Genomic DNA, 24504 nt, shown 5'->3' on the forward strand with positions numbered 1-24504 from the left:
TCAGGCCACTGCTGATACAGAGAAACCATACCTTACCTCGCCAGTGTCATGTACAATTTTGACCCCCTTATTTTTTTTACCCCCTAAAAATGATGCGCATGCTCCAAACCATCGGGCATGCACAACAGCATTCTTTTGTATGTAAACATCAGGTAGTCACCTGGTAGTGAAACCTGTCATACTGAATTTGCCCCTGTGTAGATTGTTAATTTCCGTAGCTACAGCACCAAGTGCCATAATATATTAGCATCTTTGGCTCACATCAATAACTGTGAATTTGGAGTTCAAAATTTTAAGATTAACTTTTTAAAGCCTCCAAAACCAAATCAAAAGCCTGGGAAAGCAACAAAGACAAGAAGAACAGCAGCACAAAAGAAGTTGTCTGATTAAGAATATGATCAAAAGAGGAGAAAAAGAGGTTTTGTCCACATATGGCCTGAATGATGGCCTTGGCTAGATAAGAAGCACACTTTCTATTCAAAGACAAATGTTACTTAGAAAATTCTGCAGTTTACAAAGAAATCAACAAGAAACCTATAAAATTAGTCAGTATTTGGTCCCTTGCTTGTCTATGTTAACAATTCACAATTAACAAGGCAGTTCTTTATACTACACACAGGGTGGATTAAGGCAAAGGAGATGTCTATACTAAAGTCACTGTGCAAAGAGGAATTTGTATAAGGTGCATACCAAGGAAGCACAGGCAACCTGAAATTAGAAAAAGGCAGGTTATGAATCATGCATAATATTTTTTTAATATAAAAAATATGCATAAAAACAACCCATTCACCATGCCAGTTGCTTTCTTTTTTCATGGTTAATAATGCCGAAATTTGCGTATACGTACTTAGGGTGCTGCATCCTCTGTATATGCCCAAACCAAAAATAGTAGGCTTGGTATGTGGGCCAGTAGCTCATGGATCAAGGCCAGTGACTTTAAAAAGTTACTGGGACTGTTGGGCCAGTGGGTTGTAAATGTTAATGTCAAGTCCTGCTATCCATAATATTTAAGAAGTATAAAAACAGACCTATATTAAAAAAAACAAAAAAAAACAAAAAACAATGAAGGTGCAGGACAAGCCACAAATAATTGTCTTATTGCATCATTTTTGTCTTGTTCATAATTTTATTTACTTTAACTTAAAACAGAAGCATTGAAGCATGAGTACAGCTGTGTTATGCTTTTTCAAGTGTTTTTTTACATCATGTCTGTCTTTTTTTCTCCTTTTTGTCTTTTGTTTCAATCGTGTTGCGTTGCATCTCACTTGTTAGATCCTTTAGGTTGTTTTCATTTTATGTCATTTATAAATCATTTTAAGCCACAAATAATCTTCTGCTCCTTCTACTGTCACTCAGGACAAAAATCTGCCCTTATATTCTTAGAAAGTGACATTTGTTTATCATTATAATGTTTTTTGTCTAGCCCTCCAGTCATTGCATATGATTTTCTATGTCTCCCTGATTACAACTATGCGTGTCTGTAATGGAAAGACTCTGAACACACCAGAGAACAAATTTAACCACACATACTCATATTAGAAAAAATAGGTCAGTTAGTGTTGTTTTTTTCCGTGTACTTGCATGTCATTTTTATTTTGTCTCATTAATCTGATCTTTCCAATTAGCATTGAATTAATTAAGATTATAATACCAGGTGTCTACTTTCATTTACAACTCCACATTTCTGGCTGTGACATTAATTGTGTAAAATAAGTAAAGACCAAACGTCACTACATTTATCACAGGATGTAATGTGGAACCTATTAAGCAGGTGTAGGGAAAAAAGGGATTTTTTTTTTATTTCAGGAGATTCAATGACCTTGTGATGTGGCCTAACACCAAATGTCTGTTGCCTAGGAGATGGCTAATATCTCAATGTCACTGGTCCCTGAGGAGAGAAGAGCAGCAAGGAGGGGAGACGTTGCTGTATTTACACAACTTGCAATGCATTAAACAAGATATTTTGCCGACAGTCAGGTAAGGTTTTATCTGCACATAAAAGCAAGTTAAAACAGACAATGTAACTTGTTTTTATTTTCCGCAAGTACCAGAGGGCAGCTTTGGAACAGTTGAAAATATGAGCATTACTTATGCATGAGTATATGGCCATTAATGCAAATGAAAGCGCCGAGATTAACAAATATACTGTGTACTGTACTTGACATGCATAGAATTGACTGAACTAATGAGAGAGACAGACTCTAATACATCCATTCAGCCGTCTATAGTAATGATTAATTTACGACCCCCCACCTCCTCCGATCCCACCGCCCCGCCGCAGATGCAAAGAGCCTCCTCCCTGCCTCTCCTCTCCCTCAGTCCTCCTCCAGTCTCTGCAACTGTATCTCACTATCCCCTTAGTGTCTGATGCAATCCGTTACCAACCCAGAGTGCCTTCCTCCCATTCAGACACAAAGACAGCAGGAGTGTTGCATTGAGAAAGGAAAGACAGGAAGGGGAAGGGGAAAGGGAAGGGAAGGCAGGTTGGTCTGGGAATCTTCTCCTAGATGTGCCAATCCTTGCCATGCCATGGGGACACACATGAGATAAATGCAAGATAAGCCTGACAAAGGGAGTAGCAGCAGCGGTGCTAAAAAGCATAAGACTTGGCATGGGTATGAGGGGCATGGCATGGACATTAGCACTGAAGCGCCCCCTGTTGGGTATTGAAAAAAAAGACAGTGCAAGAGTGAAAAAGAGACAAAAGAGGTGGTTTACAGCTGACGCAGGAGGTCAAGTACTACTCCCCCTTGGCATGACAACACTGATGATGTGGATCTGCAGGGATTCTTAGGGCTCACTCTGTCAATTCTGGGGCACCACTACTATTTTAGGAAATAACTGACGTGTGTTTGTGTGCTGGATGCAAGACATGTGGAAAGGGAAATTGTCACGGTTCAGTTACACAGTTTTATACATGCAACAGTGGTGGAGTTAAAGCAAACATGTACAGCGAGTGCAGATATCTACATAAGATTAGTATGTGTTTGTGTTCAAGGATTTCTCTCCCCTTCCCTCCATCTCCTCTCTTCTCTCTGCTCTGCCTCTTCTTCCAGGATGTTCAATAATTCACAGACTGAGAAAATCAGGATTGTCTCAGCAGGGGGCGTAACAGCTGACAACATATTCATACAGAGCTGTCAAAATGAAGAACAATTACATGATGTGCAGAGAAAAAAAACATGTATATGCAAATGTCTGCACACACCCAAACACAGGCCAACATTTCAGCAACCGAACCTCTACACTTAACCGAGGTTTGTATATATTCATACACACAAAGACGGAGTGAAATATCTGTACTTACATCTTCCTCTTGCCGAAACAAACACCTGTCTTTACTGATTCCTCAGGCTGCCTTCCCTTTTCCTCTCATTTTACACCAACTCTGCCTGTGGCTGATATTTTGTTTTGCCTTGTTTCTCACACTGTTTGGGTGAAACAAATTCACTCAAAAGTAGAATAACAAGAGCAACATATGATTCATATCATTTTAATGCTCCCTCAAAAATGCACTAACCCCTGCTGCTCTCTTTAGCAGCATCTGCACTGAATATGGTACTTATTTATTTATGTTATTGTGGGTGAATGGAAAACAAACCATTAACCCCTTAATCATGAACATTAAAAAATTACACTGATACTTTCTCAGGTATCTAGACAATTTATTTTTCTTAAGATTCTTGACCTTTTTTTCTCTTTACTTCAACACAGTGGGGACTTACTCAACTTATTCCACCTCTATGACATCACAATTCTAGAAACCATCAACACTTCACAAAAAATGCAAAATAACAAGGCATGGCATAACAGAGAGAGAGACAGATACAGTTGGCCTGTTGAGGGTGGATACCATTATTACTAAACCAAGAAACCCAGTTAAGACAACTCCAAACCTCTACACTAAAACCACAACTGTGCCATGCACATCATCTGGACCAGCTCAGAATCAATATTTATCAAATAACGTGACAAAAACATACAAAATTAAAAAAAAAACAAAAAAAAACACCATAGCCTACTCACCAGAGATGCTCATTATTTATATACAAAATCCTTCCTCCTGTCTTTGCACAGGAAAAGTTCAATGACTCTGTCATAGCGGTGATCTGTATGTTTCAGTTCCATCAATAAGTCCTCTTCTATAGCCATGGAAGCCAAGGCTGAGAGTCTCCACTGTCCGCATTCCTGACATAAGTTTCTGTTCTCTTGAGGGCAGAGAATGTCTGCTTGACCAGCTAGCTAGCGTCGGGGTTGGCCGACCTCTCCTCACAATGTCTGGCTTTTCTGTCCGCCTTGAAAATGATTTTTTAAGCATGTCCAAGACCATTGTTGGCATAAAAATTCTACCTGAAATGTATTAAAAGTTCAATTCAGTTCAATTCAATTAGCTTTTTTTGGCATACATCAAAAAGAATATTGCTAAAGCTATATCAAGTAAGTTTTGCTCTTACCATCCAATCAGAGGAAGGATAAATGCTGACGACATTGGGGGCCCATTAGCTGGCCCTGTCAGAGCACGCGCGCACAGACCCGGTCCATCCGACTGCGGGTCGGTCCGAACAAGCATGCGCACGGACTCGGTCAGTGTTAACCCCTCCCCGGCCCATTCAGATCCTCACCCAACATTAAAACCATCTGAATATAGATAGTCAGGACAAACTCATGTCAGTTCACATGAGCCCAAATGAGTGAACTTTAACTGTACAAAGACACATGATATGTGTAAAAACCAAAGGAGAGGAGGTTTTATGAACTGAAGGACATTCAACAGTTAACCCAGAGACTGACCTCCAGAGGAACTGGACCATATGACACTGTTGTGGTTTGTCTGTCTCTCACCAGTAGTGAACCACTGACCAGTCTGGATCAGAAAAGCCTAACATGTTTTAAAATCCTCATTCTTTCAGAATATTTACATTTGTTCATTAAACAGTTCAGGAAAATATGACTGTGTTTCACTTTCTGTTTGTGTGTGTACAATAGTGTATTTGTGTGACACTGTGAGAGATTTGATCTGGAAAATGTTCAAACAAACTCCACTATGACCTGCCCACCTACTTTTTTTCCACACTCAAAAACACCTCAGGAATCAATAGGAGAACTGATAAGGAATTGGATTGATAAGCAGAACTGATAATTGCATTGATATTGATCTAATCCTACCAGTTCTCACCCCTAGTACAGATATCTCGTGTCCATAAGGTGCCAACTTTAATGCACATTTGTATGTTTGTTGTTTACATGTTATTACTTGAATGTTTCTGCAACAGAAAGTACATTGTGCATGTTACTTTATTAGTTTTTTTCAAAATACAACTTGGTTATATTATTTCAGTCTGTGTAAGTACTTTTTGAACATTTTGAGCACATTTCAACAATACCGCGATAATGATAACCGTGATAATTTTGGTCACAATAACCGTGATATGAAATTTTCATATCGTTACATCCCTAATACACATGTACATAGAGACACACATACACACACGGAGACACACATGCACACATAGAGACACACAGACAGACAGGCACACAGGGCAGCCAAACTTGGGTTGCTTTCTAACACATTAGAATAAACATTAACATCAACACCAAGTTTAACAACTATTTTTGTTTGTGAGCTCCTTTTTTAACTCCACACATAGACTTGTACTCGCACTCCCTCACGCACACACACATAATACACAAAAAGGAAAGCATGCCTCCACAAGATATTTATTCTTCGCTTATATTGCCTTAAAGAGTATATCCGCGCTAACCTTGATCCTTTCAGCTCCTGCTGTTGTTCTGGATCCAACAGCCTCTGTCATTGTGACTTGTCTTGTCTGTCCTCTTCCAGTTTCAGCCGTTCTCCTTGCATGTTTTGCAGTTGAAAAGTGTCTGTGGAGTGGCTACTTTTATTTGTGTTCCACCACAGAACAGTTTACCTCCACTTTCATGTAAACACATCTGGAAACTGACTTGCATGAACTTTGGCAGTGATATTTGTCAGTAAATGTGGGTGTTATGCGTCGCACATGTCTTCATCTTCTCAATCGTCAACAAGGAAGTGAATGTGATGACACACATGTCACGTAGAGGGGATGGGCGAAAGGGGGCTAAAGTGATCGGTCAAATTTGCGGAAAATTTGCGGAGACTGGACGAAATTGCAGCGCCTCACAGAATTTGCGGTGATTGGTTGAATTTGCGTTAATAGTTGCGATCGCAACATCGTGAATTCCTGGAGCGACTGATATATATACTTGGTACTTTTACAATTTGGGTCCATTTCAAAACTTGAACTTTTGCACGGTTGAATAAAGAAGTTGAATTGATTTTCTAACTTTTAGCAAATATCTCTACTGCAGTAAAGAATGTGTCTACTTTGGCCATTTGCTGTTTTAAATTCTTCATAAAGTCTATACAGGATAAATATTAATCTAATTATGCACCATTTTTTTTAAGAAATCTTTTATATTGCAGTGGTACCGAGACATCGTTGCAATGTGACAACGCGTGACTCACTGGGGGACTTCCACCTGTTCTCAACAGCTTAACTTGTACATCACAGCAGACGGCACTTGTGTCAGCAACTTTCTCTATTCACAGTTTCCTGTGCAACTTAATTTGCACTACATTTGAATAACAATGCACTTACAGCTTTCTAGTTCAAAAATGACACAGTAAATACGAATAAGTAGATGATTTTTGTGTTTGATCCCTCTGAGCAATACTTAAAGAGATTTCTGAAATGAGCCATTTGATAGTTAAGTGGTTTCCTAGCAGCGATTTACTGAAATGCTTGCCGTTTAAGCAATTATATGTCAGGAATATACAGGATGTTGAAGATGCTTGATTGAACTGTGAGAAATGCAAGAGATAGCTGTGATGGCTGGAGCAAAAGTTGAGCTGTCATCACGCCCACCCTTGTTTTTCTGTTTCAGTCTGTGTCCTCAACATTTCCTACACAGTTACACACGATGACACATACACACATCTATTCACACACCCCTCCCCTCACCAACGGAGCTGTGAGAGCTCTACTCAGCTCAGCTCTCACCTCTCACCACCATCCAACGTCCCGCTTTTTTTATTTCTCTATTTTAATAGTCTCACACCATGAGCCAGCTGCTGGAACATCAAGAAGAAACCCGACAAACACTGTATCACATGAAAGCCATTCACACAACCAGGCTGTGTCACGTTTTCACACACACACACACACACACACGCACACACATGCACTCTCTCTCTCTCTAACGCATTCACACACATTGTCACCCACATGGATCCCCATACTGTATACCTCTCACAGGGCAATGTCCTTAAAACCTCATGGGCACAAAGAGTCATAAGCAAAACATGCACTGCGTGGCTTTGTGTCTTTGTATGTGTGTGTGTGTGTGTGTGTGTGTGTGTGTGTGCGCATGAGTCTGCGTGTGTGCATGCTTGTGTGCGTGTGTGTGTGCGTGTGGTAGATGTCCTCCTCACCTGTTGCCCAAAGGCTTTTCTTCCAACTCATGAGGCTTGAAGAACCACTTCCCAATCCTTACAAAGCCCTTATCCATCAAACATCTGCAGAAGTAGAAGAAAGACAACACAGTAAATCAGAGGGTTTTTTTTAATTTAAAGATGAGGCTCTGAATTACATTTTGAAGCAGCAAGTTGTTATGGTGATGTACAGAACTTCAATTACTGGTTGTAGCTTTTACCACATCTCATAACTTACTTAATTGGAAACGGTTTCATATATTTACCCTGAGTGTCAGCACAGCAGAGTTTTGTTTTATCTCTTTCTGTCAGCATATCTCACAAACACATGCATTGATCTTTATGAGACTTTGTGCGTATATTAAACCTCTGAATATCTGTAAATTACTTGTGTTACTGCTACATGTGAGTCTTGCTCAGGAATGATGATAGAACAGTAGTGAAAACACTTTGGGTCATTAAAATCTTTTCAGGCTTCCTAAACATTTTCTCTTAAAATTTCTTTTGGTAGGTTTATTAGATTATGTTTGACATGAAAATGCTTGTTATGTCAATGAATGCTTTAAAATCCTCTATGATAAATATTTTCACTTTACTTTTGCAGGATTCATTTATTATGAAATGAATAATCATACTAAACAACAGCTATTGTGCTGATGTGAAGTCACTGTGTTCGGCATTGTCTACATCTACGTATTTCAAATTTTATATTTATTTTCCTTGGGACAATGTCTACAAAGCATGTTCACAATTTTCATTAATTCTGATTTTTAAATTTTTTATGATTTTTTTGTAATATTTAAAACGTGCCTTAACTTACAATGGTCCAATGGTCCATTTAAATTGCCCCCTGGGGACAAAATTTAAGTTCTCTGAATCTGAATATTTTGACGGCTTTTAACATGGAAATGGTTAGAGATCAGTCAAAGTCAAAGTCATCTTTATTGTCAGTTCTGCCATGTACATTATATACAGAGAGAGCCGAAATTACTGGACTCTAAGATATCAATAAAGCTACTGTTGAGCACTGATAGGAGGTCATATATGGACATTCATTTAATTAGTTGAGTTATCCTGCAGTGAAAGTACCACCCACTTCTATTGGGAGATTGATCTCCTGCATCAAGAACACAAGACTCTAACTTAGTGGCAGAACCTGACAACCTCACACATTCGAATTGTTATTGATTCATGATAGAACATGGGTCAGTCCATCTCAGTTCACCCAATGAGTTAAATCCCACCTCCTCCAATTTGGATGAAATTTGGTGTATGGGTAATTCATAGTCAGAAAAGCCAAAAGTCAAAAAACAATGATTTCAAGATATCACAATTTCATTTCTTCACTTATTTGCGAAAAAGGCCATAGCAGCCAAATTTCAAATTGCTGTAACTCAGCAACCACTGGTCCGATTTTAAAAAGCAAGGTATTTCTGTAAAGTGGAGACCATAAGGAATCTAAATCTTCTTTTGTGCATTTGGGCACTTTTGAGTTGGATGACCTTTTGATATATATTTTAACCTTTGAATTGACACTGTGGGATATGCCCGACCTTTTTGACACCATTATGAAAAATGTAGCCCTATGTGTCAACTGGAACATATTAAAAATTTGGAGAGGTTTTCTTTTTTTATACTTGAGCAAATTGGGATAGAATATAGGCCTACCTCAAGATTCCTAGTAAATTCTGAATATTAAGAGTGCATACAGAGCCTACATGTACCTTGTCCAGCTGTGGTGTCACCTTGCATTTTTGACAGGTCTAAACAAGCCCAAATTCTAATCAGTGTTTCCACTGCAGTTCAGTTTTCTGATTATTTCTGATTATTATTGATTATTGATTTGGTGGAGGAGGTCTCAGAAGAGTTTGGTGACTACAGGATTAAGTTTATGCACCCTCATGAACCGGCTAAAACCTTCTACAGGATATCCAGAGAGGACTGTTTTTGGATTCCTGAGTCAGATGTGCATTGTGTGATAAGCGCTCCATTCTTGAAATCATCTTCAACCAGAAACTACAGTATTTCTCATAATGACCTGGCCAGAATATCTGACCACTGCTTGAACTAGCCTGTTGACAAGGAGTAAAAATCAGACACCTAGTGTTCATAAGACTTAGACAGTTGTGAAATTTTCTTTGACATTTGGTTTATGATTGACAATATTTCTTTGAAAACATCAACTTGTGACACTGTGTATGGAACATTATATTGTTCCTTAGTACGCCCTTATCTCATCTATTGTATCAAAGTGTGGGGAAACAATTATCAATGTTCCATACATCCATTATTCATACAAAAATGAGCAGTGAGGATCATACACAAGGCTCTATTTCTAGCACATAGTAATAATCTCTTTATTCAAACTTATTTAATACTCATGACCTTGTGAAATATGTGACCTTGTGAAAACCTTGTTAATCTGATTTAAAGCATTCAACAAATCACTACCAAATAATATACAAAGTTTTTTTTGCACTTAGAGAGAGTACTTCTGGCATAAGAGGGTTTGAAAATTTTACACAACCTAAGGTTCAAACTACCAGGAAGAGCTTTTTTCTGTCTCTATGTGGGGTGAAACTGTGGAACAGTCTGGATCTTCACTACAAGCAATGGCAAAATATCCACAGTTTTAAAGCACTTTACAAATATATAGTCTGGTCCGGAGCCTTTGCTATAAGAGAGTTGCAACACTTCCATAGACTCCCGTTGTAAAAAATGGAACACGAAATATGGACCTACTTCTGGGTTATGGAGGGGCCGATAGTTCCAACATTGAGTGTAATGGTATCGCAACATATTCATTAGGGACCGAGCCGAGAGGGCAGGTCCACTCACACAGTGAGTGGACTTGCCAGAGGGCAAGGCCCCTATTGTTTTTCGTTTGTTTTTTAATTATTATTATTTTCCGTCTGCTACTTTGAACTGGATTTTGACCCCCTAAACATGCTCAAAAACTCACCAAATTTGGCACGTATGTCAGGTCCGCCGACAAATTTGATAAAATGCAAAAATTAACCCCGTAAGTGTCAAAATGGGCTCTCTAGCGCCACCTATGTCAAAAAACACGGAAACCGCCAAAGTGGCCAGCAGGAATGTCCGAGAGACATGAAACCAATGCCAAAATGTTCCTTACATCATGCACTACAAAAAATATAGGAGGACGCTATGAGCTCTCTCCAAGAGGAGTCAGAAAATTGCCTTTCAAAGTAAAACCCTCTGCAGTTTTATATATATATATATATATATATATATATATATATATATATATATTAACTAGAATAAAAATGAGGATGATACAAATGTGAATGGTACACACACACACACACACACACAATAAAGTTTTACGAAATCAAAGCCTTATTAAAAATGATAAAGTATAAGTTTTATGCTCAACTGTTTGTACAATTTCAAGTCCCTCAAATGGATTCGGTCTGTCACACACACATTTGCATACACACACTATTGGCTTTTCAAAATAAAAGCCTCATTAAAAAGGTGATGGTGGTTTCAGCAGAGGAGCACAGGTGTTCTGTAGGGATGAAAGGAGGATGGATGCAAAAGGGAGGGGGCTGGTGTCAGGATGGAGAGGTGTGAGTGGAACCGAGGTGTCGACGGTAACCAGGAGGCGGAACGCACAGGAGGCAGAACGCACGGGTGGAGGAGCGCACGGGAGGCGGAATGCACGGGAGGTGGAACGTACGGGAGGTGGAACGTACGGGAGGAGGAACGCACGGGAGGAGGAACGCATGGGAGGAGGAGCGCACAGGAGGCAGATCGCCCAGTGCGAGGTCCCGCCCAATGCTGCTTGCAGCGTTAATTTCTATTGCAGCTTATCTAGCAACCCCAGTGATAAGTTAATAACAGGGCTCTCAAGTTTTGAACTGAGTTCAGAATGAGATTTTGGCAGCAATGGTGGGGGTGAGGGTTTGGTTGGGGTGGGGACTGGGACGGGGACGGGGACCTGATCTGATAAATGACAAATAAAAATATTTATTTAATTCAGCATTTCATAGTGTGTGTGTGTGTGTATGTGTGTGTGAGAGAGAGAAAGCGAGAGAGAGAGAGAGAGAGAGAGAGAGAGAGAGAGAGAGAGAGTGAGAGAGAGAGAGAGAGAGAGAGACTGTTAGTGTTGTTTATTACATTTCAGCGAGATCAATGTGACAGCTGTTCTCTTCTGTAATGTTGTAGCGGGAATATCTAAATCTTACCTGGATACAGCAATGCTATTTTTTGATTGGCTGTTCAAGAGCTATATTCTTTTTATTTGATTACCTGGTGCGTGGCAGGTGACTTCTGAACTCTACAGTGAACCCATTTGATTCCTACCAGGGGTGGACTGGGGCAAAAAAAGCAGCCCGGGAATTTGTACCTGACCGGCCCACTCTCCAGGGGGCATGGATGGGGTGGTAGCGGTCAGCTGAAAAAATGTCATGTCCCATAAAACATTGATGTTATTCAAGTTTATGCAACACAAATCAGCCCACAACAAAATAGTTACAGTGTATGTTTGACACACAAACCCTAGTCCAGGGCTACTCAAATATATATTTCCCATGGGCTAAGTTATCGCAATGCTATGGACTGTGTGCTGGACCCTTGATACTTGGATGTACAATTGCTACATATTTTTTTTATAACGAAAAGCAAAAGTAGAAAAGAAACAAATACAAGCATTTGCATGCTGTGTTCCTAAATATTTTAATAGCATTTCAAAAATTATGAAATGGAACAATCCTGCATATTTTTACATAATTTTTACATAATTAGTTTATTATTATTATTATTATTATTAATAATAATAATAATAATAATAATAATAATAATAATAATAATAATGATGATGATGATGATGATGATGATGATGATGATAATAATAATAATAATAATAATAATAATAATAATAATAATAACAATATACACCTGTATATGCATTTTTAATACTTCAAAATTGTGAAACGGAATGTTCTCACTCACTCAATAAAACTTCACCAGCATATGCATTGTGTATGCTGAATTTCTGAATGATTTGACCTTTTCTAAATTCACATATGATGTCAAAGCATATCAGTTAAAAACAGAACAACTTTGTGCACATACACCCAGCATCCCACTATTCCTTCTACAGAGCCATCACACTGGAGTGAAACCCAGAGGCACCTGTTCAGGTCCGACTCCAGCTGTCTAAGTGCATGTCCAGATAGCACACACACCAAGCTGGACATTAGTAATAGCGGACAGAACTTCCATCTTCTGTTTATGGTCCTGGTCGGAATACTGATTCCACCACCGTGGTCATAGCCTCTTTAATTCTACCTCCATGCACTTGTCCAGGATGTGAACCACTTTCATGACGCCTCTGTTGAAGTGCTGACTTCTTGGTGGATTTAGTGAACATGGACTGTTGTTTTTGGAGTTTAGTTTTCAGCTCTCTTACCTTCTTTTCAGAGCCTTTGATATAACAGAGCTGTGACACTTCCATAGACTCCCAATGTGAAAAATGGTGGACAAAATATGGACCTGCTTCCAGGTTTTGGAGGAGCCGATAGTTCCAACACTGAGTGTAATGGCATCGAAACACATTCATTTCTAATGCAGCTGATCTTGCAACTCCAGTGCTAAGTTAATATCATCATCTTTCAAATTATCAAGTGTATTTCCTGTATTAGCAGACATTTATGTTGTAAATTCTGTTTTCTTTGGTATGTGTTAGCGTTTATATGAATTTATATCTTAAACAACTGTTATGTTCGATTTTCAGCTGTAGCCCTATAGTTAGCTAGCTTGACTTTGCCAGCTGTTGAGATTTAACCACTATAACTACAAATTATGGAGTTTTTAAGATAAGGTAACGTTAGTACAAATTTTGTTATCAGTTGGTTTTATTTTAGCTGTTTTGCTGAACCTGGTGGTGTTTGGTTTAGTTTGTCAGCTGAGGTAATGTGCTAATTAGGAGGAGAGTAGCTGTAAAACTGAGCTCTGCCAACTGAAGTTAATTAAAGTTATAATTCATGAGTTAAAGGAGGCAAAAGTTCTTTAACTTGGTGTTTGTAATATTCAACTCATCCTATAAGAATTCTGTTGAGTTTTGAGTTTGCTAATGTTGAGTGTTTAATGAGTTTAGCGTCTGTGGTAATGCCAACAACGGTTGTGTATGGTTTATTTTGAGATTTACCATGCAATAACGCACTCACTGCTGTCTGTCCCATAGAAGAATATGATAGCCCTCAGTTCATTTAGAACTATTCAGGCTTATATGAACCACATGATCACCGGAGTGGCGACATCAAAGCGTGTCGTAACTCTCTTTATACGGTTCAGTTTTCATAATCTGTTTAATGTCTGTTATTTATATTACAGGACTCTAAACAGATGTAACTTTATCTTTAAGGAAGCAAAAGTAATGTGTTATGTTGTTTAAATGAGAGGTGGGGGTGGGATTTAATAAGTTTTCTTCTTCCCACTCCATTTCGAGCAATACTAATTGCATTTATTTTGTTATTGCTAGTGTACATGACAATTGCTATTTTGTCTTGATCACCTCTAATTATTAATATATTTGCTCTGCTATTAGTTCTTTGTACACATAAAAGTTTTGTTTTTTCTTCTGCTCCAAAAAAAAAAAAGGTATACAGAAAGGATACTGAATGGATCTCTGAAGGAATGGGCATGTCATCTTCCACATGGTATTGCAAGAAAAAACAAAAAAAAGAAAACCCCCTCCAAATTTTTTATATGTTGTAGTTGACACAAAGGGCTATATTTTTCAGAATGGTGTCAAAGAGGTCGTGCATGTCCTACAGTGTCAATTTCGAGGTCAAAATATATATCAAAAGGTCAACCAACTCAAAAGTACCCAAATGCACAAAAGAAGATTTAGATTCCTCATGGTCTCCCCTTTTTGCAATATCTCAAAAACCATTGGTCTGATAAAGTTAAAATTTGAAATTTTGCCTTTTCTGGCTATGAATTACCTATATATCAGATGTCATAAAATTGGAGAGGGTGAGGTTTAAAAAATGCCTTATTTGGGGGTGATCTGAGATGGACTGGCCCACATGCTGGTGAGACACAGGGACATTAGTCCTTTTTTCATATTTATCCTGACCTTGTAATTACTAGAATTCATTTCCATACTGTATTGGAACTAATGACCTTTCAAAAGTAGAGTGTTTTTAAATGAGATAACTCTCCTGATCTTTTTTATGTAAATAACCTTGTGAATGTCTACCAGCAAAGCCGAATAACATTTTTACTCTAACTTAGTCAAGTGGAACTGTAGATTCAGCTCAGTGGTTGTAGGTTTCCACCTCAGGGACATCTGAGTAAACATGTGCTCCTACAGACTTACATTGAACTTCTCTCTATAAAAAAATTAACAAAATTCATCTGCTGTCATTTGTTTCTAATAAATGTTCTGATGGTCCATATTTAAATTATTGCTACATTAATAAGAGGGCTATATAAAAGGTCCAGATTTGATTGACAGGTGTGTGGGTTTACTGAGTAAAACATTTTTTTCCCAGCAGGCAGCTCCACTCTAGTTGCTGTTATATTACACAACCACTGCAAAATGACGTACACAAATATTTGATCAATTTACTTTTTCAGCCTGTGAGTAAGATGGCATGCATGGCAATGGGTGACATCATAGTAACTCTGTCCACTTCTTATATATAGTTTCTTTTTGGAAAATAATATGGGTTGCAGGTTTTTATTGGGTCACCATTTAGCAGAGTAAAATTCACATCAGTAATAAATAATAATATGATATATAACAATGGCGAATTTACCTAGTGGGACCCTCACCACCACCAAGCACCAAGATTCAAAATCCTGTCTACTGCATCATAGACCACAGAGTTGCTTACTGAGCTATCTGTCTACTTCGGGAAGCAAATTTATGTGTCCCAAGTAGGGTTGGGAATCTTAGTTGTAAGGCTGATACGATATGCATCTCAATACAGCGTCTCTGATCCAATATATTAAAGATACATGTGTGACACCTTGTAATGCGATATGATACAAGTCACACCCAAATCATGATACAGTGTAATTAAGCACACTCTGATTCAACAAATTCATTCTGGTAAAAAAAAAAAAATATGCAGTGCAAGACAATGAGCTTGATTATTTATTTATCAAATAAGACCATGACTTTTCACAAAATGGCTTTTGTGCAATTTCAGAACATGTGCCTCATATACAGTCACGTGAAAAGATTAGGACTTTGTTTCCAAAGTCGTTTCTCTGCAGTCAATTTCTAGCTCACTCACCAAATCAGTTTGTAATGTAATGTATTTGTAATATAGGTAATGTAGAAAAAGATTCTGTCACTTTAAGAAACACTTGCGCAAGGTATTCTGGGATGTGCTGTTAGATATGTATGTCACTGTTTAAGGAAGTATCTCTGGTATGTACGGCAGCATTCAATGCAGTTGATATATAAAAAGTACACGTTAAGAAACCACATGTCGTCACCTCCCTTTTATGTCTTGTCAGATTCAGATACAGAATTACACTATTCATTCACGGTGTTTGTGCCACAGTCCATCTGTGTAGCTCATCCTGGTGTGTGCAGTGTGCACATCCATGAATCTATGGCACATGTGGGCCTACAGAAAAGAAAAACTTCACTCAAATAAAGCGTAACACTTTTAAATGCAAGTAAAAATATATTCTATTGAACGGATCTAATTTTATCGATACCAGCATTCAATAACCAATGCATCGCGATTTCATTGCAAACTTTTCATTCACTCGCAGCTTCTCTACCGGTGCACTCAGATCATGCACACGCGTGCATCAATACGTATTGGATAATCTTCCCATCCCTAGTCAAAAGGCTTTCTTAACTCTTGTATTGGAGGGGGGTCTACTTCACACTACATGGCGAAGGGAGTTAAATCTAGACTACACTAAAGTCTAAGGCGGGGTACACACTTAAAGATAATTGGGCTGTTTTTGTCCCGATTTTCCCCCTTCCCGACCAAGGATGGCAAATGCCAGATTATTTTATGTCTTACAAGATTGTCGTGTAAGATTCTCCTGTGGTCTGAGGTGTGTTAAGAGTGAATTTGTCCCAATAATAGGCTCTGGAACAGGTCGGGGCTGACAATCGTAAGTATTAAACTTATTCAGTATTGACGACGATAAATCTTCATGTGTGGGGAAAGCCGACGACTCCTGAGCAGAGTCCTGCACGGGTCCACTTTCCCAAACCCACATCCACCCATACCCATGTACATTAGACCCACAACCTGACCCGACCCATGATTAAACACATTGTCTGCACGGTTACTCACTTTTAAGGGCTTCATTTTTGCCTAAAATGCATGTCATCATTAAATCTCTAATATGTGCTGCTCAATGACATCTGCGGCCGGATATAAACAGATGCGAAGCTCTCTTCAAAATAAAACCGGATGTGGATCAGCCACAGTCAAATTAGATGATCATCATCATTAAACGTCCTGACAATTATTTCCAACCGTGAAAATTCTTCTCTTCTTTTTTTTTTTTTGGGGGGGGGCGGGGGTGGGGGGGGGGGGGGGGGGGTTAGTTACCTGACCTGATTCAGGACTGCTCCCGAGTCATGCTGTTTCTTCTTCTTCATTTATGTTAGACCACGTCTGATCATGAGACATTTCTGACTTGGAGGACTAGATTCTAAATCGGTGGTGGGATAGAATCATTATGGTGTGTTGTCGGTTGTGTTGCGATTATCGGAGCACACACCACACAGTATGACCAAAACTGTTCATTGCCGGATTTTTTGTCTTTGTATGTGGGGTCTGTACCAGATAAAAAATCTCTTCAGATTGAGAAAATCCTTAGGTGTGTCCCCCACCTAATCATGAAGAGACAAGTCTATTCAAGCAGCATTTGGGTCTGCATGCCGGCAAAACAAATGGGCAGCCAAAGAAGGTACGTAATGTATTATCATACAGTCAGAACTATAATAGTGCATGGACTGAATATTAAATATCTTTGAGTTGCTGTGAAACACAGCCAGTGTTTGAGTGAATCACACAAAGTTGTCAAACATAGGCCTATACCTCTACTGTTGTTTCTAATTTTAAATTATTTGGAATGCAATGGAATTCAATGCCATAACTGAGGCCAACCTTTTTAAAGCCAACTCTTTGCTTTGGTTCTAAAAGTCATCACATTAGTGAGGTTAAATTGTATTCATTTTCAGTTTTATGTGATTTGAAGGATTAATAATGTTAATGTTGCTTCGCTGAACTCACCCTTATTCTCCTGTGCCCCCCCCCTTTCCAGTTTTTCTGGATCCACCATAAACATATTTTCAGATTTTTTTTTTTTTTTTTTTACACTAGTCTGTTGATCTTAGCACTGAAACAACATTTTTTTCTGAGCAAAGATCAAAATTTCTTTAGGCACTATGACCAAAATGAATGAAATGCCAGTCATGCAGTTGTTTCTGGATGTTTGAAATGCTTTTCCCTTTAATCTGCTACTGACGAGTGCATTAGTAAATAGCTACCCAGGGAATATCAGAATGTCTAACAGGGCTAACAATATAACATCAGTTGTAGATAAATTTTCTTATGCCACTTTTCCAGTATCAGGTTGACTTGACTCAGCACAGCTTTCATTAGGCCACAACAGTGAACACCAGGTTCCAAGTGAGCCAAAGCAATACTAAACATGACGTAGCATTATGCAGCTCACAAACAGGTCGATCCAGAATTGTTGCTGTGTCAGTACATATGTCTATCATCCCAACTGTCACAATGCAAGACATCATGCCAAGCGAGAAATCTGTGAAGATGCTGGATTAAATTTCAAGTACAGTCAATTTTCATGAATTGACTATATATCGTAAGTGTAAACATTCCTACGTGAACCATTTTATTTTAGAAATTTTAGCTTACAGTTTAAGTTTCTCCTCCTCCATTGCTGCCTTGCTACTAGCTGCAGTTGTGCTGAGGACAACACCATAATAGTTGATGCTGTGTTACTATGGCAACCAGCTGTTCTGAGGAACAACTATATTTGCAGTTGAAATGCATTGGTGCCAAAATTGAGCAAAGCCATGCTGAAAACAGTCAAATCAGATACAGTTAGTCACAAAAGCACATTTATTCAACATTGTTTTGACAGTGGAAAGGTCAGTACAGCTGAGATCCTGGCAACATTGTGTTTTGTTTAGTTTCACTCAGAAAACAGTTTGGGAAATCTTGTGGTAGGAAGAATAAAAGTAAAGTTCTACTAATGTGCTCTTCCCAAAGTGATGGGCTAACCTTTCAGTCAGATGACAACATTATCACATAAACTCTCACCATGTTCCCTATTTGGCAATCCCACCATCTGTACATTTCTTCTCTGCAACCTTTCACGGACAAAACTACCTATGTAGCCCTTGTTTGCAGAGATTCCTGACCAAGGTTGAGTTTTGACATGCAGTATTGTTGGTAGAGTTAAATGTCGCTATCAACCTTGCATTTTATGTACCCAAGTACTCACACCAGGAGTAGTGGGATGCCACTGAAGACAGCTGGGGACCAATTCCAGATTTAATCCAGTACCTTTGACAAATACATAGACCTATCTCCACACTTGGTCATCAGTGTGCAGGTGGTGGTCTGATAGCCTCCACTATCCTTCCGGAATAGGGATGAAAGTTAGTCAGGGTGTTTGCCTAGTTATTGAATGGTGCTGAATGCTAGGTGCTGTAGTAGATAATTTGAAAAATAGTGTGAGAAGAGAAATTTGATTTAGGTGGAAAGTGTGTACATGGTATTAAAATGACTAAACTGCCTCAAAAGGAAACAGCGGGTTGCTGTTCTTTCATGTAGTGATAAGACACTAGTAGAGGAAGGAAGGAGAATGATAATCCTCCAACACATAACATAAATATTAACCCTTATTCCAATAGAGTACTCCCAGTAAACTAGACTTAGAGTATCTTAATCAAGTGAAGTGACGGGAAAATTAACATAGCATACATGTCTTTTATTCATCCGACCGACCGGCAACAGTGCTAAACACTGAGCCACCACTACTCTCCAATTAGATCCTCCTAAATCCTCTTAAATCTTACACACTGGACCTTTACATGATGTCAATAAAATTATCTCAAAATAAAATGTTTCAATGTTGTTGGTCAACACTTTACCCTTAACAGTTTCATATGTAAAATAAACAGTCAAAAACACATGTACAACTGTAATATTCATTACGACAATGTATCAAATTAATGCTACTTATTTGTACAATTTTGGCCACTTTAGATCACCATACACACATTTGCACCTTTGTAGTATTTTCTTTTTTTTTCTAAAACCCACATAATCATATACATCTCTTGCCGGGTATTTTGTATTTTATATATTGTAAGATAATCACACTTTACCATACTTTAGTCTGTATATATTTAAATTGTGCTTCATTGTGTTTGTAGTTTTATTTGTGCCCTTTGCTGTGTTTAATCCTTTATGTATGCTACCTGTTGCATATTATGCCACTGCTATCTTATATTATCTTACCTTATCTTACCTTTTTGCTCACATGCTTGTGAAAATTAGCAGGACACATTTCACACTTGAGTACTGAATATCTGAATAGCACTACTTGTAAAAAATATTACCTTTATGAAATACTTATGGAGCAAAAGAAATTGAAAAGCATACGTCTGTCAAATGCAATTAGTATGTCCGTCTTTGTCATTAGGAGAGTCTGGAGATTTATCTGGTTAATACGGTAACGTCAAATTGTAAAACTATCTCATTCATGCTAAAAGTTTTCTTTACTCTTTCTTAAGTCTTAAGAAATTCTTTTTGGACTTCTGCTTGTGTAATTTATGAGGTTTTTTGCACAAACATAGTTTAATTACAGTTTAATCTTAGAGCAACATATAAACAAAAACGAACTAAAGAAGTGACAGAGGTCAGTTTCTTATTCTATAAAGTATCAAAGAGAATACAGATGTGATCACCTCAATGTTAAAATACGGAGCTATAAAAGGAGTTAGCTTCAAGGTAATAAGAAGGTTAATTCAGCCTGCCCCCTATGATGATCGCTGATGCTTAACTTAATAGAGAGCAAATATGTGCTGCTTCATTTAGCAGATGGCTCTGACTCCGAAAGGAGAGCTTTGGGTACTTGAGCAATTGATTCGGCACTCCGATTATAATTTCATTAAGGTAAAGCTACTGGAGGAAAACAAAAAATGTCTATCAATATGACCAAAAAAGACTTAATGTTCCTTTGTTTTTTTTATGTACAATCCACAGTGTTATTATTCATGTTATTCATCACTGAATATTTTAATAGATGTTTACAGTTTGTTTAGAGATGTAATTTATATAAACAACTAAATTCATCATATTTCCATGTCATAAATCAGTTCAGACCAGTAATTAAGCAGAGAACTGTTAGTTATTATTTTATATGATAAACCTTTACTGACCATCAGGAAATTCTTATATACTTCATACTGTCACTATTAAGCATATGTGTTCAGATTAAGAGAAAAAAGAAACATTTATGTTTCCTGTGGCACCAAATTTGCAAATGCATTTAATAAGTTGATTTTACTTTTTACTTTTTTAAAAAATAGGTAGAGCTTACTAATACTGCCACCTGGTCACACAGCACTTTGCTCCTCCTGCTCACTGATACCCTGCCTACCCAGGGATTAATTTTGAGTTGTAACTTTCCATCTTTTCAAAAACTTTTTTAACATTTGTAAAATAAATAAATAAATAAATAAATAAAAATTGAGAGAAAGGCACATGCAAAGAACATGAGTGTGAAATTTGAAAAGAATCGAGTGAATAGTGTCCGAGAAACTGGTTGAAAATCTATGTTTATTTCTAATTTTTTTATGGAAAAATTACTTTACTATTATACATGATCATTTGTGGACTCTTAAATTACAGTCAAATTTATGTAAAATGACAATAATTATCTGTAACTAAATATGTTACTCATTATATAAAGGTTTATGTCCATACTAACAACATAATATTTTTCTTTGTAATGTAAAAGTAAATGTCATTAGTTTTATATTTATGTGTACTTTTACATTCAAACTAATTCTGTAAACAAATTTAGCAAACCTTTTTCATTATATCAAACAGGATGCAATTACAAAAAAAATAAAAAATAAAGAGTATATACCCAAAGCTGCTATGCTCTTGTGATTGAAACTTTCAGGTATGTTGCACCTCTGGCCAGCCAATCAGTGGTGGCACAGTGTAGTTTACTTAATGTTAGCTAGCTTTATGATGCTGCCATCAATTAAAATTGTTATTCTTCTAAGCACTGTAGTTACTATTCTCTCAGCTCAAAAGCTCTCCACCTGTTTCAAAGGTGAAATTATGACCTCATCATAATAGTAATGCTAAAAGATCAAACTGACACATGGGGAGTTCTGAAGAACTGTTTTTGAAAAATTATTTTATATTGTAAATTTACATCTAAATAAATTAAATAAAAAGGGTTTTAGAATTAATAGTGTTCAACAAGTGTTCTTTATATGTAATTAAGTTCCCCACCCAGTTTAATTGAAACAGTGAAAATCTTTAGATGTATCTATTCGGTATTTTCCTAAGTATGTTTTCAGTTTAATATGTATGTTAAAGTTTTTGTTTGGCAGCTGTTGCTGCTAGTCATTTGACCATTTTTTAAATGTGGTATTGAAGGTTTATTGAAGGCATTTGGGCAACATGGTGGTCCAGTGGATAGCACCCATGCCTCACAGCAAGAAAGTCCTGTGTTCGATTCCAACATCAATTGATGGGGGTGGGACCTTTCTGTGTGGAGTTTGCATGTTCATTCTTCCTGTGTCTGCATGGGTTCTCTCCGGATACTCTGGCTTCCTCCCATGTCCAAAGACACGCACCGATAGGTTAAAGGTATGGGAGACTTTCGTCACCAATTTTTCATCGAATCTGTAAAACCCCAGTCATATCCTTAGTATCACGAATCCCTAAGTCTTTCTTTCACTTGCTCCACTTCCCTCCAGCCATTTCTGCGTTTCAGCCATTTCTGCGTCGTGTTTGTTTCATCCTTTTACAACATATGGTCGTGCTGCCGCTGCCAGGTGGCAGCGCAAACCTCCGCTTCCCACAATACATGTTGCGACAAAATTCCGAAGATGCCTGAGTTACCTCCCGGCTCTATTTGTAAAAACATGGTTTGTTTACAATGGATGGCACGTTGAAATTGTTCACTGTGAGGGAAGAGATTCAGGTGAGCAATCACAGAAAGACTTACGGATTCATGATACTGGGGATATGACTGGGGTTTTACAGATTTGATGAAAAATTGGTGACGAAAGTCTCCCGCAGGTTTAATTTAAATTGTCCATAGGTGTGAATGAGCCCATAAGTAGTTGGGATAGGCTCCAGTGACCCCCGAGACCCTAGTGAGGATAAAGTGGGTTAAGATAATGAATGAATGAAGGCATTTGATCATAATAATTTAGGAAAAATAATGAGAATAAAAAAAATATTTTTTTTCTGCAAAACTCTTAATGAATTTTTCTGAAAATTTAATGTGTTTGCACTTCATTTGAATTAGGATATTTTACATTAATTTTACAGTTTTTGTTTGGCAGCCGTAGCTGCAAGTCATTTACCATTTTTTTACGGCTTTTTTTTTTTTTTTTTTTTACAGCTTTACAGCTGTCTAATACATTGATTGTTAGCCACTCACCTATCAGCCCATCCACAGTCATTGGGTTTTTATGGAATTCATAAAACAAAATGCCTTGTGTACTTGTAGTGTCGTAGAAACAAGTGATTTATACCCATTCTTCATTATGCATGCATTGTATTCAATGTAGACTGTTACATAACATGTTTCTATATTTTATGTATGTGCCTCTGCTACTGACTGCAGACCTCAGTGTGCTGCTAATGAAGTGCTTCTGGATAATGATAGTGGTTTTACCTTTCCAGCAGGTTGTGGATGGCCTTGAACAGGAGGGTCCTGCACTCGTAGGACAGCCCACACTCCCAGAGTCCCTCCTCAGCCACTGAAAGACAGAAAGACGAGGGGAGGGGAAGGGGGGGTCAATAGTCAGTGCAGTAGTAAAAATAACAATGACATTAGCTTTATTTTCAACACAACGCAAAAGCATCTGCACATAGTAAACACGTGTTCATTGCTCGCTCTGTCAAAATATGATGCATATGTGGAGAGGAGAAAACCTGCACATCATATCAGAAGTCACACTCAGAATGAAGGTATGTGTGTGTGTGTGTGTGTGTGTGTGTGTGTGTGTGTGTGTGTGTGTGTGTGTGTGTGCTTGGTTGTACAGCTGTCAGATTGGCTGCAGCAACGGCCCAGTCAAACCCATGCAGTTGTCAACTCCACTTAGCCAGAGAGTGAAAGTGTGCCTTTATTTGCAAAGACTGACACACATGCTTGAGCACTCAGGTTTGTACATGCATACAGCGTTTTTTTAATCGCTTTTTTTTCCTTGTGCAAATTTAAGGAATTGAGGACAAACATAGAATGTAGCAGCCAAGTCCCTGCCATGTCAGTGGCTGCTTCACACGTGTCTTTTAAATGTGTGTCAAGTGCTGTAAACAATTCTACGGCCTCCTGATTTCTTTAACCCTCCGACCTTACACCCCCACCCCACCCCCCATTTCACCCCTGAAATGCACACACACATAAACACAGTAAGCGCGGCCAGCTAACAGTGTTTCTCTTTGTTCTTTGGCATATACCTGCAGGGCTGCTGGAAGAACTGGAGGATTGTGGGTGGGTGTTGTGTTTGCTTATAGGGTGGTGGCAAACAAACCAAGCATCACAGAAATACACAAGAAAAAAAAGAACTGAAAGAGAAGAAGCAAGAGCAGATTGCCTGGGGGATGGGTGGCATAAACCCCAGTAAAAAAAATGTACTCTTTCGTCCTCTTTTACCTTCTCCTCTATCACTCTGATTTTTTTTTGTCTCTATCACTTTCCCTTCCTTTGTTGCTTTGTTGATATTTCCGTCCTGTTTTTTTTTCTTATTCTTCTTCATACCAGTGAATGAAATTTCC

At 38.1% G+C, this 24504-nt stretch overlaps 1 protein-coding gene across 5 annotated transcripts in view; it reads right to left on the minus strand.

Annotated features, from left to right (window-relative positions):
- The window catches only part of LOC115429814 (mediator of RNA polymerase II transcription subunit 13-like), a 205558-nt gene that overhangs the window by 64971 nt on the left and 116083 nt on the right, over positions 1–24504 (minus strand). For all 5 annotated transcript variants that reach the window (XM_030149546.1, XM_030149548.1, XM_030149549.1 and 2 more), the window contains 2 exons: positions 23402–23486; positions 7475–7558 (listed from right to left, as the gene is read on the minus strand). In XM_030149546.1, coding sequence (XP_030005406.1) covers positions 7475–7558; positions 23402–23486 — 169 coding nt within the window. The remainder of the gene's footprint in view (positions 1–7474; positions 7559–23401; positions 23487–24504) is intronic.

This window comes from Sphaeramia orbicularis, chromosome 12 (assembly GCF_902148855.1).
Source record: "Sphaeramia orbicularis chromosome 12, fSphaOr1.1, whole genome shotgun sequence".
Classification (NCBI taxonomy): domain Eukaryota; kingdom Metazoa; phylum Chordata; class Actinopteri; order Kurtiformes; family Apogonidae; genus Sphaeramia; species Sphaeramia orbicularis.